General features: G+C 43.8%; 1 protein-coding gene across 1 annotated transcript in view; it reads right to left on the bottom strand.

Annotated features, from left to right (window-relative positions):
- PSTPIP1 (proline-serine-threonine phosphatase interacting protein 1) overlaps positions 1-14,997 on the bottom strand; it is a 52,346-nt gene that overhangs the window by 12,610 nt on the left and 24,739 nt on the right. Inside the window, exons 5-10 of the mRNA XM_014251287.2 lie at positions 8,563-8,597; positions 7,566-7,672; positions 5,313-5,375; positions 4,217-4,315; positions 2,511-2,556; positions 1,617-1,696 (exon numbers count right to left, since the gene is read on the bottom strand). Of these exons, the coding sequence (XP_014106762.1) occupies positions 1,617-1,696; positions 2,511-2,556; positions 4,217-4,315; positions 5,313-5,375; positions 7,566-7,672; positions 8,563-8,597 (430 nt within the window). The remainder of the gene's footprint in view (positions 1-1,616; positions 1,697-2,510; positions 2,557-4,216; positions 4,316-5,312; positions 5,376-7,565; positions 7,673-8,562; positions 8,598-14,997) is intronic.

The following is a 14,997-nucleotide window of genomic DNA, read 5'->3' as shown; positions in this document are numbered from 1 at the left end:
GAACAAAAAGTAGAACAGAGTTTTGGTTTTCTATGAGGTGTGAAAATCTCAGACGCTTCCAGCCATCTGTCTCCATCTCCATTTGCTAGTAATTATGTGCAGAACACCACAAATGTATACAACATTCAGCAGAACGCTCAGTTGGGTATGCTGCCTGCCATCTAATAACTTATGGACTAAAAAAAAAACCAGAAAAATGAATCTGTCAAGGGAGTAAGCTGCTGTGGGGACTGGTTTCTGAGAGTAAAAGCTTTTAAAGAGAACCTGCAAGGTGGAGAATGAGTATTTCAATACTTGTTCTGAACAGAAAGCCTGTGGCCCTCAAGGCTGCTGAAACAGCACCAGAGACAAAGGGGAATTTTTCAGGTAAATGGTGTCTTATCAGGAAATGCAGTTAATCCAAGAGGGAAGTGTAGTGACTCTGGGCTTTTAAGCCCCTGTCAGCACCCAGAAAAACACAGCTGGTGTGTTTGACAACATATTTTTCCCATATTGCTGGAAAACTGAGGCATTCCATAACAATGTGGCACAGCCCCTGTGACAAAGGCCCCCTCGTGCTGCCGCTTGCCAGCCAACATTTTCATACTGTGGTTGTTAGAGATCCAAGCAATCCCAGCACTTCCAGATTGCCCACTATGCAGCCACAAGTGTAGGGTTTTAAGCTGCTTTTTGTACTAATTACTAGTTTTAAAAAAGCCCAAAGAGTACCAGTGCTTCTCTCTACAAGCACATTTAAAAGAAGGCATTAAAGATGCCCTTCCTTTACAAAAGGCTGTTTGGATTAAGCAGTGGGCAGGTCACAGCTCTGGGGTCTAGTCAGGATTTAGCCATATGGGATTAAAAAAGAGTGTGAGGTTGTGGAATGCTTTGCTGGTTTATTGGCTTTTTAAGAAGAGAGAAAATATGCATCTTTAGAAGACTAAGGCTTGGCATAATATCTGTGGAAATGTCTGTGCCACTTGTGGGGCTTTTCAGTTTTCTCAGGGAATATTTAAGAGGAAGCAAGAACTGGAAAGGTGTCCTCCTGGCATTTTATTTTATGTGGAAATAAAGCTTGCAACAAGTAAATATAGCAAAATCAGACTTTAGCAGTTGGGCAAATGTACTTGAAGGATTACTGTGATGAAATGTGTGGCAGATTTGGATGCCAAATAGTTCCTGTAAATTGTTGTGCAAAACCTTATAGCCAAGTGCAAATCTCCTTGTCCATCCTCAGTAGAATAGAGACTTCTCTACCAGCACCTTTCAACTGAAAGTTTATTTCATGGCAGAGGACAAATATTCTTGCAGGTGAATTTAAAGTGCTATGAAACATAAAGAGTGACTGGAATATGTACCAGTTCATATATTGCTCCATCTCTCCCACCTCTGCACGTATTCCCCTCCTTTATTGTCACATGGTTATGCTGACCAAGCAAGGAGAGTGTCAGTGAGACAGGAGCAGCTATGTCTAAATAAGCTCTCATTTTTGCAGTAATTTTGCAAAGACATCTGCTGAGACTCCACATAAAGCAAACAGCAAAACCCTTGGGATGATATTTCAGGCCTTAGACTGAAATCTTCCAACTGGATAAAAAAAAGAGTGTGCAAACATCGCTGCAAAAGTCAATGTTTACCTCGCAGGTTTTGATATGTTCCTGTTCCCACTCTGTCCTGACCTTATCCAGCTGCTCAATGTTCTGTTTGTACACGTTCTCTGTAAACACAGACACAGAACAGAAACCCAACAGTCAGGAAGAAAATGATACAGCCTTTCTCTCTTTCCTCCTATTAGGCCTTTCCTGTTATTCCTACACTTTGGGCCTGTGGTTTGCTTGAGTTTCACAAGAATATATGAGCTTGGAATTGGTGGGGCACAATAATTATTGTTTTTTTTCCTTTGTAGATATATACTAGATTAAGGATGTTCTGTATAGTTGCAGGTAATTTATAAACTTTACAGTAGGGATAATACAATTCAGAGATTAAGAGCCTGGACCATGCTTGGCACCATTCCATTCCAGGCCAGGCAGGGTTGGCTGGCTTCACACCATGTGATTTGGTGTAAGCTATTCCATGAGTAGGGAGGGACAAGCCTGAGCTCCTGAGCCAGCTCAGGTGTGTGCTGGCCTGTCCTTCTGGGCATACAAACATTTGGAGATCACTACTGTGCTCATGAACATGGGGATGGGGGATCTGATTTAGGCTGCCTTGGGACAATTTGAGTGTCTCCTGTGCTTTCAAACTTCTTTCAAGAAGAGCTTTTCTTCCCTGGGTGAAGTCCCTAAAGCAAATCTTCTGTAAATTCTTAAATGCAAGCAGGACACTGGCATTTCCACAAAGGGGAGTGAAAGCCGATGACTGTCAGGTTGCTGCTCGTTAGAGGCTTCTTCATTAATCTTTGCCCCATAAATCTTTGGGACTTTGGGAACCCTGACAGCTTGGTGATTTGGATGTGTTCTATCAAGATCCTGTGCTGGTAAAATCCTGTTTGCTGAGAAGAATCATAATTCAGCTGCAAGCAGCATCACCTGCTTCATTTGCTGCATCTCTGCATTGCTTGGCTTTGTTCTGACTCTGAAACAGGAAAAGAAACACCCCAAATTAATTTCTGACATACTCTTGCTTCTGCCCCAGTTTTTTGTGCTGCCTGCTCTGTTCCCCTCTAGGGGAAAGGCTCTAACTTGCAAGCACTTCCTGACTGTCTCCCCTCTGTGCACCGTTCTGCTGAATATGTGCTATGGAGAAGGGACTAGAATTTCCCAGCTTCAAGAAATTTAAGGGAAAGCTTTCCAGTCAGACATCCCTGCCAGAGGAGCTCAGTGCCAGTGTGATCCAACCTGAAGCTGTGTCTGCTGGCTGAGTTGTATTTTCTCAATTGTTTGATGTGCTTTTCTAATAGATATTTATAAGCAGAAATAAATGGCAGTTAAAATTCTTCATCTTTCAAGCTTCTCATATAATGCTCAGACGAAAAGCACACAGCTTTTAAAATACTTTGCAAATGCCAGATTATTTCCCATAACAACTCTGAAGCCTAAAAGCAAAATTCACTCTAAGTAGAAGTTCCCTGCTTTAAAAACCTGCAGCTTTTAGCAAATGAGAGAACAGCCATCACTGATAGGTTTGTACTCGCAGGTCTTTCTGCACAGATGGTGATGACAGCACAGTAATACACTGCTCTAGACATCAGTGTAATACATTCTTCCATCCTGCCCTTGAAGACAAGGCTCAGGTAGGGGTTCTTACGATCATATTCCTCATCACAGCTGGCTGGGAAACGTGTAGTAAGCTGGGAACAGAAGCTTCATTCTTAGTTGCTTCCTTGCCCAAACTGTTTGCAAATGCTAAGCAGAATTAAACAGCTTGTGAGCTGCCTCTGTGTATTTCCAACGTGCTGACATGTGCAGGGAAGAAATGGCAATGGAGCACCCTGGGATCCTTCTGCATGAAAGGAGCTGGGTCAGGTATAGCTGCCATTGAAGCTGTGAAATGTTCTGGTGTCATTTTGGCAGGGCCGGGATTCCATCCCCTCTTTGCAGCTAAGCTGCAGGGGTTTGCTCATCAAAGATTAGGAAATGCTGGAAATAAAATGTAAAGTTCTGATGCTGTTTTAAGAGTCTCCACACATCCCCCCTACCACTCCTTAAGATGATTTTTGATCCTTTTTGCTTACACTGCACTGCTTTTTATCGAGCCAAAGGGAGTTCATTTATTTTGTTTTCTCCATCTGCTTCCCTGTAAAATGTTCCCATTAAAAGTTAGTGAATTGTCAGTTACAAGTATCAAGACGATGCAATGAAGGACTGCAGTGCCTTAATTTCCAACGATTTATTTTTGAGTCTGTAAATTTAGTTGAAATTAAACTCACCATAAGGAGAAAAATGTTGAGGAAAAATATGCATTTTAATGTAAGATGCTCTGCCTACTAAGTGTAAGAGACCAAAGGGCAAAACTAACTGCATGACATATTTTTGACTTGTTTCTTTTTCTTAATGAATAATTTCAGAGAAAAATCTCTTTCTGTTTCCTTTCAGGGTTCATAGAACAATTGGATTACAGCCTGGGATAAATTAATTAGATAACTTAGTCCCTTCCCACAGGATTCTTTGGGGTTAATTTGAATACAGAGCAGCCCCTGGCATCCTATAGATTGGGTTGGTTAATTGTATTCTCTTGTACCTTGAGAAGGTAAACCCCCAGTTTTCCCTCTGAAGAGCAGTGTAATCTCAGGTACCTTTTCTGTTTGCTTTTGGTTGCCTGAAGCGCTGATGCGTTCAAAGGACTGCTCGGCCTCATCCGCCTCCCTGCACTTCTGCTCGTAGGTCTTCTTGGACTGGGTGGAAATGAAACCAAACATGAGGGTTTGGCTGGGGGAACAAGGCTGGCTTTCCCCCACAGTGACGTTCCAACCACTTTCTCATTTGTAGTTTGGAGGAGCAAATCAGTGCCCAGTTTGGGCAATAGAAAAAATCCTAATGCATAAGGAGGTAGAAAAATAGAACTGAAACATTGGAGTAGGGGTTGACAGAATGAATTGTATCCTTTTCCTGCAGCCCTGAAATTGTTTGCTTTGTACAACTGCAACTCCCTGCAGGGGTCAGGAATGCACAGGCTGCTCTACCACCAGTGGTGCATCAGGCATCTGCCCGAGCAACCACGGACAGATGAAACTGGGAGCCCGCGTTCCCAGGGTGGCCATGGGGTGGGTTGTCATGTGTTGCCTTGGCCATTGCTCCAAGCTGTGAGGCAGAGCCTGCACCCCATAGGCAACAGTCTTGGTGCAATTCTCAGAAGCAAGAGGAATCTTTATTTGCACCAAAACATCTCTATATCTTAGAGATGCACTTAGAACAACCACTTTTCAAAAAAATAAATTGTTAGTATACTTCCAGCTGTAGCACTGACAGGTCTGCAACTACTTTTCTTTAGAGGCAGTTGCCCATTGGAAAGCAAACCCAACTGCCTGTAGTTTCTGTGCCTGCAAGCTTTCCAGCTGGAGAGGATTCCTCCTGCCTACAACATTCCCTCAGTGCTCTTAAAATTGTACTTACACACACTGAAAAATTATATTTACTCCTCTAAGTATCCTTGCCTAGAAAGAATGAAATCCTGTTTGACCTGTTCATACTGTATTAACCTTCTGGTGACTTTTCAGTGGGTGCAGCAGGGAAGATCAGCTTCCTCCTCACAGCAGGAACGACATCTTCCCTCCTTCACACACTCTTGCACACTCACACAGCTTTGACCTTTCTTTAAATAGAGGTACATGTGATACAGATTTTACTGGAGCAAATTGCATCAGGAAACCTGCCCAAGCCCTCCCTGCTTACCTCCATGGTTTTCTTATAATGGGACAGTTTGCTCTTTTGCATCCGCTCCATTGCAGACTCGTACTGTAAGAAACACACACAAGTCAGCATTTCTTGGACTTCTTCCTCCCATTTCCACCAGCAGGATTAGGAGAACCATAGCCAGGGCCTTTCTGTAAACCACCTCCCTGTGGGGAAAATGACTTCACTCTGCTTTTATAAATGACAGGTTTCTAAGTGATACAGAGAGCATCAAAGTGCCAGGTAAAAAAATAATCCCAGATAATTCTGCTTTGGTGGTTTCAATTGATAGCAGGGAGGATATAGATCTTCATTTTCTTACTCCCTTTATTTTTCTTAAGGAGATGACATAGTGCAAAACCCAGTCACAGTGGGCTCTGCCAGCAGGGTTCCTTTGCCAGTGCCAGAGCTTGATCCCTCTGCACACCAAACCACTGTCTCACCCACATAAGCACAGGTAATTGCCCATTTTCAATCCAAACAATTCCTGTCTCTTTTATATTCAACTGCTTCTGGCAACTTCATGTTCAGTGTGATTTGATTTCCATGCCAGAGTCATTTGGGCAGTGTTGGAAGGACAGTCCCGGTCTGGATTCCCTTTCATGGCTTTAGTTGTGATATGCCCAGCTTTATGTGACAGTGAGATATGCTTCTACTGGCAGGGGATGGATTTCTTCAGGGGGACTTTCAGTCCTTTAATCTTTACATTCTGTTCAAGAAAAACTCTCTCCAGGGCTACCCAGATGCTTGTTTCACATTGGGCACAGTCCTGAGACAGCTACAGAATAACACAAATCCCAGCATTTTGGGAGGTTACCAAAACTGCTGACACCATCCAGCATATCTAGTGTTGGCTTCCTCACAGCCACACACTGGACAGAGAAAAAAGCTTAGCTAAGACTCCAAAGCAATTTTTCCCTTTCTTTTCACAGGCCCCTCTAATTGTTCCCAGTCGAGTTACAGGCTTACAGTTCTCAGCAGGAAGGAGCCTCCTTGCACATTCCAATGGCAAAGGGAATGGGGGACAAACACTGATGAACCTGGTGCCCACTGTCTGTCTTTTAATGCCTTATTTTCTTCATCATATCACTGCCAACCTCAAATCTCAGTAGCAGCACTGGTTTCACCCACTTTCATATTCAGAATTCTTTGCTATTCCAAGTTCTTGTGTGTCAGGGGCTTGTAGACACATGATTTTTGTGGCACTGGACACTGGTTATATACATTTTCACCTGTTTAAAATTAGCAAAGAAAAGAATATTTATTTTACTCCTCCATTGTCATAGTACAGCTGGTCTATAGCTGGACAAAATAAATCTGGCCATAACATAAACCAAATTTGGCTAGCCTGGCTTGTTCTAGAAAAGTAGAACAAGTCCCTGGGTGAGCAATGATAAGATAGATTAGAACACAAACAGGGGACCCTCAGCTGACTGCATTCATAAATGCATTCATAAATACTTCATAAATACAGACACATCATGGGCCAGAGATCTGGGTGGTGGCAGATCCCAACCAATCTGCTATCCTAAACCCAAGAAATTCAAACCCCCTTTAAAAGAGGTGACTATAATAAATTCAGTGCTACTTGTTAAAGACCCTCAGCAAGTTTATGTCGTTGGTTTCCAACCAGCTACCTGTTAATACTCCATCACTCACTGCTGTCAGTTTGTCTTCAACCCCATGGATTCAGAGAAGGTGTGAGAGTGGTCACTGCTGTCTCTATTGAGAGCTATTTTTCAAGAGACTTAGGGCTTGGTAAGGTCATAGGGGATGAAATGATCTTAAATGTACTCAATTTTTTTATTATACAAGATCAACTAGATGCTACTTATTCCATATCTTTGGGATTCAGCATATACTGCTGTTGCATTCAGCATGTCAATCATTTGCTTTCATGTTTTTAAAAGTTTGTGTTACACCTTTATTTAGTGCGTATTGGAGATTGTGCAGGGTCATATCAAAGAAACCCATTATCAAGGGTCTAAAAAAGAAAGGAAAGGATTAAGTTCTTACAGAAATAATAATAACAGCATCTGGAGTTACACCAGAAAGAGTAAAAGGGACTAAAGCCTCTGGCTTCTGAGTTTGGAGCACTACTTTATTTCCAGCTGGGATCAGAAAGAGATTTTTGTTCCACAGTCTTGTCTATAGAGGGAACAGGGCATGCTGGTAATGCTTTGTCATCTTTTGCAGAATTCCCAGCCTTGGACCATTGACCCAATCTGTTTCAACATTTCTCTAGTTTCTCACCTTTTTTCTCTGCTCCTTCTGCCTTTCTCGGAACTCCTCTATTCCTTTCAGTTCTTCCTTCAGCATTACTGCCAGCTGGATATGAGAGTTTCCAACACTTTCAATTTCTAAAGCAAATCAGAATTCATATTCAGTCAGTGGGAAGATCTTGAAAGATAAAGTCACATTTTTTAGATGTTTCTGTGATACAGCTGCCCTGTGAGTTGTCACAAGCAGGGCAGCCTTGTGTTTCTGCATGCACTGACATTGCTGAGGATTCAAGAACAGAGTGACTGTGTTTCTTCATGGCCCCATTTGCTCCAGCTGACCCCTTGCTTTGGTTTGAGGTGCAGAGGGAGGGAAGGGGCTCTGGCCTCCATCATCCCTGTGTGTGCTTTGCCCTGGCTGTGCTGCTGGGCTGTCGCTGCTCTTGGGAGCTGCTGCCAGCAGCAGATGAGGTTGCACGCTGAGAATTTCTAAGGATCAGCCAAGATGGATTGAATTTCAGAGCACCTGGCTGGTGCTGTTTGAAATGGCTGGGAACTGCTCTGTATTTGTCAGCTTCAGTGCCTCTGAAATGGAACCCTGCATTTTCCAGAAATGCTGAGGTCCCCTACCCAGGCCCTAAAAATACCTCAGCACAGCAGCTGCTTTCCAAGAGGGAGTTTTGGTATAAGCAGCAGGTGCCAGTGACCAGGTACAGTGTCCTATTGGCCCTCATGATGCTGCATTCTGTGTGTGTGAAAGGGTGTAACTGAGCCTTGGGCACATTTAAGAAGCTGGTTGGTGTCAGTGGTTTGCAGAAGAGAGAACAGAGTTCTTATCTTGTGACTTGACCCAGACAAAATTTACTTGAAGAACAAACCATTTTCTTTGCCACCAGATTGAGCAGGCATCCTTTTTCTCCCCTCTTTACACTACAGTCTGTGAAAGAAAAGCTGGGAGTGCTGAGGGGAACTGGATGAACACATTGGGTGCCTGAGTTTCCCAGGTCAGAAGAGAACAGGGAAATACTTACGTTGCTTGAGCATCTCAAATGCTGCCTTCAGTGTGCTGTGGGGCAGAAACAAGACACTTTATTAGGCATTGGCTTCTAAGGGTGGGTTGTGAATCAGGGAAAAAACTTTCCCTCAGAATCTCAAAGATCCACATAGAGATAAAACCCTTAATGGCCTTGTAATAAAAGCTGACCATGCTAACAAGCACAATAGCATCAATCTGTTCCCATCAGGAAATGCAATAAAATGCTCCATGAAGCAGGGAATTGCACCACTCCTTCTGTGCACTCTTTTTCTCAGTCACACTGTATTTGTGAATGTTTACAGCCTTTCCTCTCATCTTGCACCTTGCAGGTAGATACGAATGAAACACCAACGCCCGGGGGGAATTGGGGTTTTTGGAGCAGTAGCCTGAAGGGTGGAGCAAAAACTGAAGGGTCAAGTGACCTGAAGGGTTAAGAGCTGCATGTGGCCCCATTCCTGTCCTCCCTCGGTGCCCCGTCCTGCGCCGCAGCAGCGCCTGCACCGCGCCTGCCGAGCATCCATCCATCCCCGTGTGGCTCCATTCCTGTCCCCCGCACACAATCCCGGCCCTGCCGAGCATCCATCCATCCATCCATCCATCCATCCATCCATCCATCCATCCATCCATCATCCATCCATCCATCATCCATCCATCCATCATCCATCCATCATCCATCCATCATCCATCATCCATCCATCCATCATCCATCCATCCATCATCCATCCATCCATCATCCATCCATCCATCATCCATCCATCCATCATCCATCCATCCATCCATCATCCATCCATCCATCATCCATCCATCATCCATCCATCATCCATCCATCCATCATCCATCCATCATCCATCCATCATCCATCATCCATCCATCCATCCATCCATCCATCCATCCATCCATCATCCATCCATCCATCATCCATCCATCCATCATCCATCATCCATCCATCCATCCATCATCCATCCATCCATCATCCATCCATCCATCATCCATCCATCATCCATCCATCATCCATCATCCATCCATCCATCATCCATCCATCCATCATCCATCATCCATCCATACATCATCCATCCATCCATCCATGCATCATCCATCATCCATCCATACATCCATCCATCCATCCATCATCCATCCATCATCCATCCATTCATCCATCCATCCATCCATCCATCCATCATCCATCATCCATCATCCATCCATCATCCATCCATCCATCCATCCATCCATCCATCATCCATCATCCATCCTCCATCCATCCATCCATCATCCATCCATCCATCATCCATCCATCCATCCATCCATCCATCCATCCATCCATCATCCATCCATCCATCCATCATCCATCCATCCATCCTCCATCCATCATCCATCATCCATCCATCATCCATCATCCATCATCCATCCATCCATCCATCATCCATCCATCCATCATCCATCCATCATCCATCCATCCATCATCCATCCATCCATCCATCATCCATCCATCCATCCATCCCCATGCAGCTCCATTCCTGTCCCCCACACACAATCCTGGCCCTGCCACATCCCATCAGCACAGCAGAGGAGCAAACCGTGCCGGGAAACCCGGCCGCGCTGCTCGGCACGGAGCTGCTGGGTGCAGCCACTTTGCTCCATGATGGTGAGAGAAATGACGGGTTTGTCTTTACAAACAAGCTGTGGGGCTGCTGAATGAATGAAACTATCACTGAGAAATAACAGAAACAATGGGATGGATTCCACTGAAGGATGAAAGAGGCACTGAGGAAGAACCACAAATTCCACAAGAGTTAAGAATTAAGAAGGAATTATGCATTGGGAGGGGGTATCTCAGGTATCAGGCACTCCAGGAAGTCTGTACCTCTCAAGTACCTCAGCCTATGGTGAAAGAGAGAGGGACATGCAGCCAGCAATTAGGATAAAAGGGAGGCTGCACCCTCCAAAAATTTGAGACACCCCAGGGGAATGCCCCATGGCCTCTCCCTTTATTCAAATAAAGTAAAAGGACTCCTCTGTCTCCTTTTTGGACATAAACCTCTGATGTTTGTGGATTAATTTTCCTGACAACAGGGACAGAAGAGGCAACCACAGATTGATGTCCTGTCTTTGGCTAGGGCAGAGTCCAGTTCTAGAAGGCACCAAATATATAGCATAGGTGTGATGAGAGAGCAAAAGGTGTGTAAAAGGCATTTTGAAGTTAATAAATTCCTCTAGCTCTGAATGTGCAGGATGGCAGGGCATGTGCATAGACAGAAGCCAAGGCTGGGGTGTGACTTGGAAGCTTTTCAGATCTAGAAATGGTCTTTTCAAGCCCCAGAGTGTATTGCTCCTGGAAGAAATCAGTTCTAGGCTCTCTGTGGAGCTCTGGTCTGCCCCAGGCAGAGCCCAGGGAAGAGCTGGTGAATGAAGAGCCTCAAGTCTCCCTGGTTACTTGGACAGCCCAGGAGAGGCTGCTGTCACTTCCCAGCCATGTGCACCCACAGATGGGCAGGGAAATCTGCATCTCTTGGGCTTTTTGGGAGCCTTGTGAGGCACAGGAAGGATCCTAATTGCCCTGTGTTACCTTAGGCTGGACATCTGTTTGCTGATCAAAGCTTGCTCTCCCAGCAGTGAGGCTGCTATGCCAGGCATAAGAAAAATGCACAAATAAGGGGAAAAAGGGAAAGGTTGGGTCTGTCCTTAGCAAAAACTGCCTGGAAACCCATTCCAGATCTAGGTTTGTAGAAAGAGAAGGAAAAGACTTTCAGACAGAAAAGAAGATCTTTGATTTTTTTTTCATGTTTCAATTAGATTGTGGTGAATCTCCTGAGATAAGCCTGGGAGAACATCCTAGATTGAGTATTTTTAAGTGTTTTCCTAACAGTACTTATACATTTGAAGTTTATTTTGTAAAAAGTTAGTCTAGTGTGAAATTTTGATGGAAACTAAATTCTCACACCGCAAAGGAAACAAGCAGTATTATTTTCAGCTAATTAAAAGCTTGACATTAAAAGACAAGTTGAATATCAGCAGCAGAGATAGCTTTTTCTCACCTAAAAGATGATTATTTTGAAGAAATAAAAATATAAAAGGAATAAAATTTTCTTTTCCAGTTGGTAATTTCCAATGGGATGTGGGGAATGTGCTAACAACTTCATTCCTGAAACAGGTAAATACTGGAATTAAAAAAATTAGAGGGCACTTGCAAACTGGGCATAGTGTTTGCATTCTATGTTAATTTATCTTTCTCAGAGATTTTTTTCCCTTTGTTGTTGGTGAGTCAAGTTATGCAAAAACTGGCAAATTTGCTATAGTGGATAATGAAAAATAGCACTTTCTCAGTACATATCAAGGACAAAAGCAATTTGCTGCTTTCTTGGATTCCAGGTGCCTGAGCTCCCAGAGCAGTTCATGGCCACAAGCCACCCATGGAACTGTTCTCCTTTTGCTGGCTCTGTGTAAGGCCAAGGGGGTCTCTGGTGTAATAATGCATCTGGCTGTGACCCAAAGAGGGATCAATTTGTCCCCTGCAGGGTCTCTAATGGCCTTTTCAGAAATCTCTGGCCTTTTCCTTCTTGTATGAAGGATTTGTCCAGCCAATTTCATCGCTGCTGACTGGTACAAGCAGATTGAAGTAGATGTAAGTCATTTCCTTCCTTATTTTTATAGTAATTTTCTAAAATCAATGAATTGGATCCTTACATCCTTACAGGGCTTAAGGGGGCAGCAAATATGTCATCATGCCAAATTATACATGTTGGAGTGAATAAATCAATCAAATTTTGACCTGTGCATTCTTCAGGACTCCCTTTATGACTCCTGGGCTGCAACAGCAGTGCTATAGATTTGCTTCTGGATGTTCTGATTGTATCAGTGAAATATTTCAGTGCTTCACAGGGTTTAATGGAAGTGACTCCTGTAGCTGATAAACGAATGAGTTTTAATTCTGTCTGTGCTGGTGTGGATGTACAACACCTATTATCTATTGCTTCTGGGTGGCTTTGGCTTTCTAGTGGGATTGATATGGGCTTCACTCTGAGGCATCCAAAGTGAGGATGTTTCACTCCCCTGGACACTCTGAAAGAATGTTTTACCTTCAGGAGCATTCTGGTGGTAATTGATCTTTTGTGTTTGTCCTATGGCTAAATTAGAAAACCTAGGGTTGAAAACAATTTAAGCAACACTGAAATTTGACAGTTTGCTATTTTTTTTTAATGGTTAACTTCTGAGATTTTGACATACATTCTGAAATACTGTTAAACCACTCTAGCTAAAGACAGAGCTCCAGCCTTCCCTGTGGGCACCCCCACATGGAGAATCCCACAGGTGTCTCCTTGAAAATAAGGGTGCCCACAAATTTACTCTGTGTGTTTGTTAAACGATTCCCTGTTGTACATTTAAAGATTCGATTTGTCAAAATTAATTCTGGGTGGAAACAGGAACGCCTGACTCTGGAACAAGAGGGGCCAGACAGAGGCTGTGCAACAGCCACTGCAGCAACTTCGAGGGGGGTTTGCCATCTAGTGGCTACAATATCCTTAGCACTTTTGTTTGGCTTTTTATGCTTTTTTCTGCTTTCTCTCTCTTTGTTTTTGGACTTTGTTTTTTGCTGAAACACTGAGCTGTGCTGGGCAGTCCTCTGTGCCACAGGGACCATCAGGAATTGCTCTGTTGGCCTGCTTCACAGCCATCAAAAGCTGAATTTCGTGGCACCAGAGATGTAATTAGCAGAGCCCTGTCAGTGGCAGTGCTTTGGTGACAGCTGTTCTCACCACGTGCACTGTTACACCACACTATTTTGTCTTTTTAATTATTTTCAACTTTAAACTTGATAGTTTGGGCATTTTTTCCCAGTACTTTGCCTTTAAACGCTGGGTTAAGTGAGTAATTTAGAGAGTCCCTTTATATATCTTGCACACAGGAAGGTAAAACAGGCTCTTCTATAACCGGAAAACCACAAATCGTTTTTAATTTTCTTTCTTTTCTACCTTTGCTTGGTGAGTAGAAGTGTGAAATAACCCCACCTTCCTTTCTGGTAGGTTTCTATTTTGACATTGGTATAATCTACAAAGTTAAATTGTTCTTATAATTGTTAAAAATACCTTTTCTGAAACTGAGAGAAGCCTGTGCCAGATGAGCCCGACAGACACTTCCCAGCAGTCCTGTCTGCCCTCAGCCTCTGGTAATGTGGATCCCAATAGCAGAGTTGTGAAACCACCGCAGTGACAGCCCCTCTGAGGCCACCCTTAACATCTGCCTTTCCTCCTGACACACAGGGAACACCCAATGTGGTTTTACCAGCAATTCCTTCTGTGAAGCCCAGTGGTGGTAGCAAAGTGTGGGGAGATGCATCTGAAATCATCTGGTTTTAAATAATTCACACCTGGGACTGTGTCTGCATTGCAAGAGGGAAATGAAGGAGGAGGAATTGTGTTCTTCTAACAGGGAGGTAACTGAGTCACGACCCAGCCTTAGGCCAGGCACGCAGCAGTGTCTGACCTTCTTTAGTGGGCATGTGGTAAAAACATTGAAGAATGAATTTTGCCAGGATGTTTTCTTGTTCTCAGAGGAGCTATAAACAGAAAGGCAATAGCCCTCAGTGCAGCTGGAAGGATTTGTGTCCAGGTCCCAGCTGGGCTGTGATGTGGAGACACATGAGTTGTCATATCAGAGGCTGCACTGTGCACCAGGCTGGGCTCAGTGACAGCTTTGGGATTTTGTGGCTTTCATGGAAGCAGCAACCGGTTCCTCTCATGCTGTGGGGTGTTCACATCCCTGTTCTGCTGCTTGCGTATTTCCAGGTATGTGGAAATACACCTGAACTGAGGGGAAGAGGGCTGTGTCATCACTCCAGGGCTGGGCACTGGGAACACAGACACATCACCCCAGACTTTATTGGGGCAGGGGAGCGTATAGGAAGACATCTCCATGTTCCTTCTCTTCCCCATAAACCTGACAACAATTTAGATCCCTTGTGGCTCTAGAATGAGCTCTGCTGTCCGAATCAGAGGTTAAAACAGCCAAAACAAATTTCGTACCTTTAACATAAAGCTAAATTTCCTCACATCTCTCAGAAAAAGAGCAGCACTGCTGCCTGTCCTCGTCACCAGAGAGCTTATCTAAATCAAATTTAACAGGGACTGAGCAGAGGCTTGGGTCCATTTTCAGAGTCCTGAAAATTCAAACACTAATGTATAAATTCTGTGTGGTTTCAAAACATTGGGTGGAGAATAAGCAACCATGGAAGGCTGTGACCTTCCCAACTGACTTTTAGCTTCAGTTCAAAAATGCCTGCTTTGTGTGGAATAATACAGAGGATTCTGTATATTAAGTGACAGATGCACTATTTTTATCCACAGGAAACAGCAATTGGCATTTCATTACAGATGCTCTCACCTCACACTCATTGAAATGTTCTATTTCAGGCATCACAGAGAACAGCAGAGCACAC

The sequence above is a fragment of the Pseudopodoces humilis genome, chromosome 16 (assembly GCF_049639895.1).
Source record: "Pseudopodoces humilis isolate 2021_Gansu_Grassland_sample_001 chromosome 16, ASM4963989v1, whole genome shotgun sequence".
Taxonomy (NCBI): domain Eukaryota; kingdom Metazoa; phylum Chordata; class Aves; order Passeriformes; family Paridae; genus Pseudopodoces; species Pseudopodoces humilis.
The sequence above is the reverse complement of the archived record's forward strand: the minus strand, read 5'-3'. Positions and strand labels throughout refer to the sequence as shown.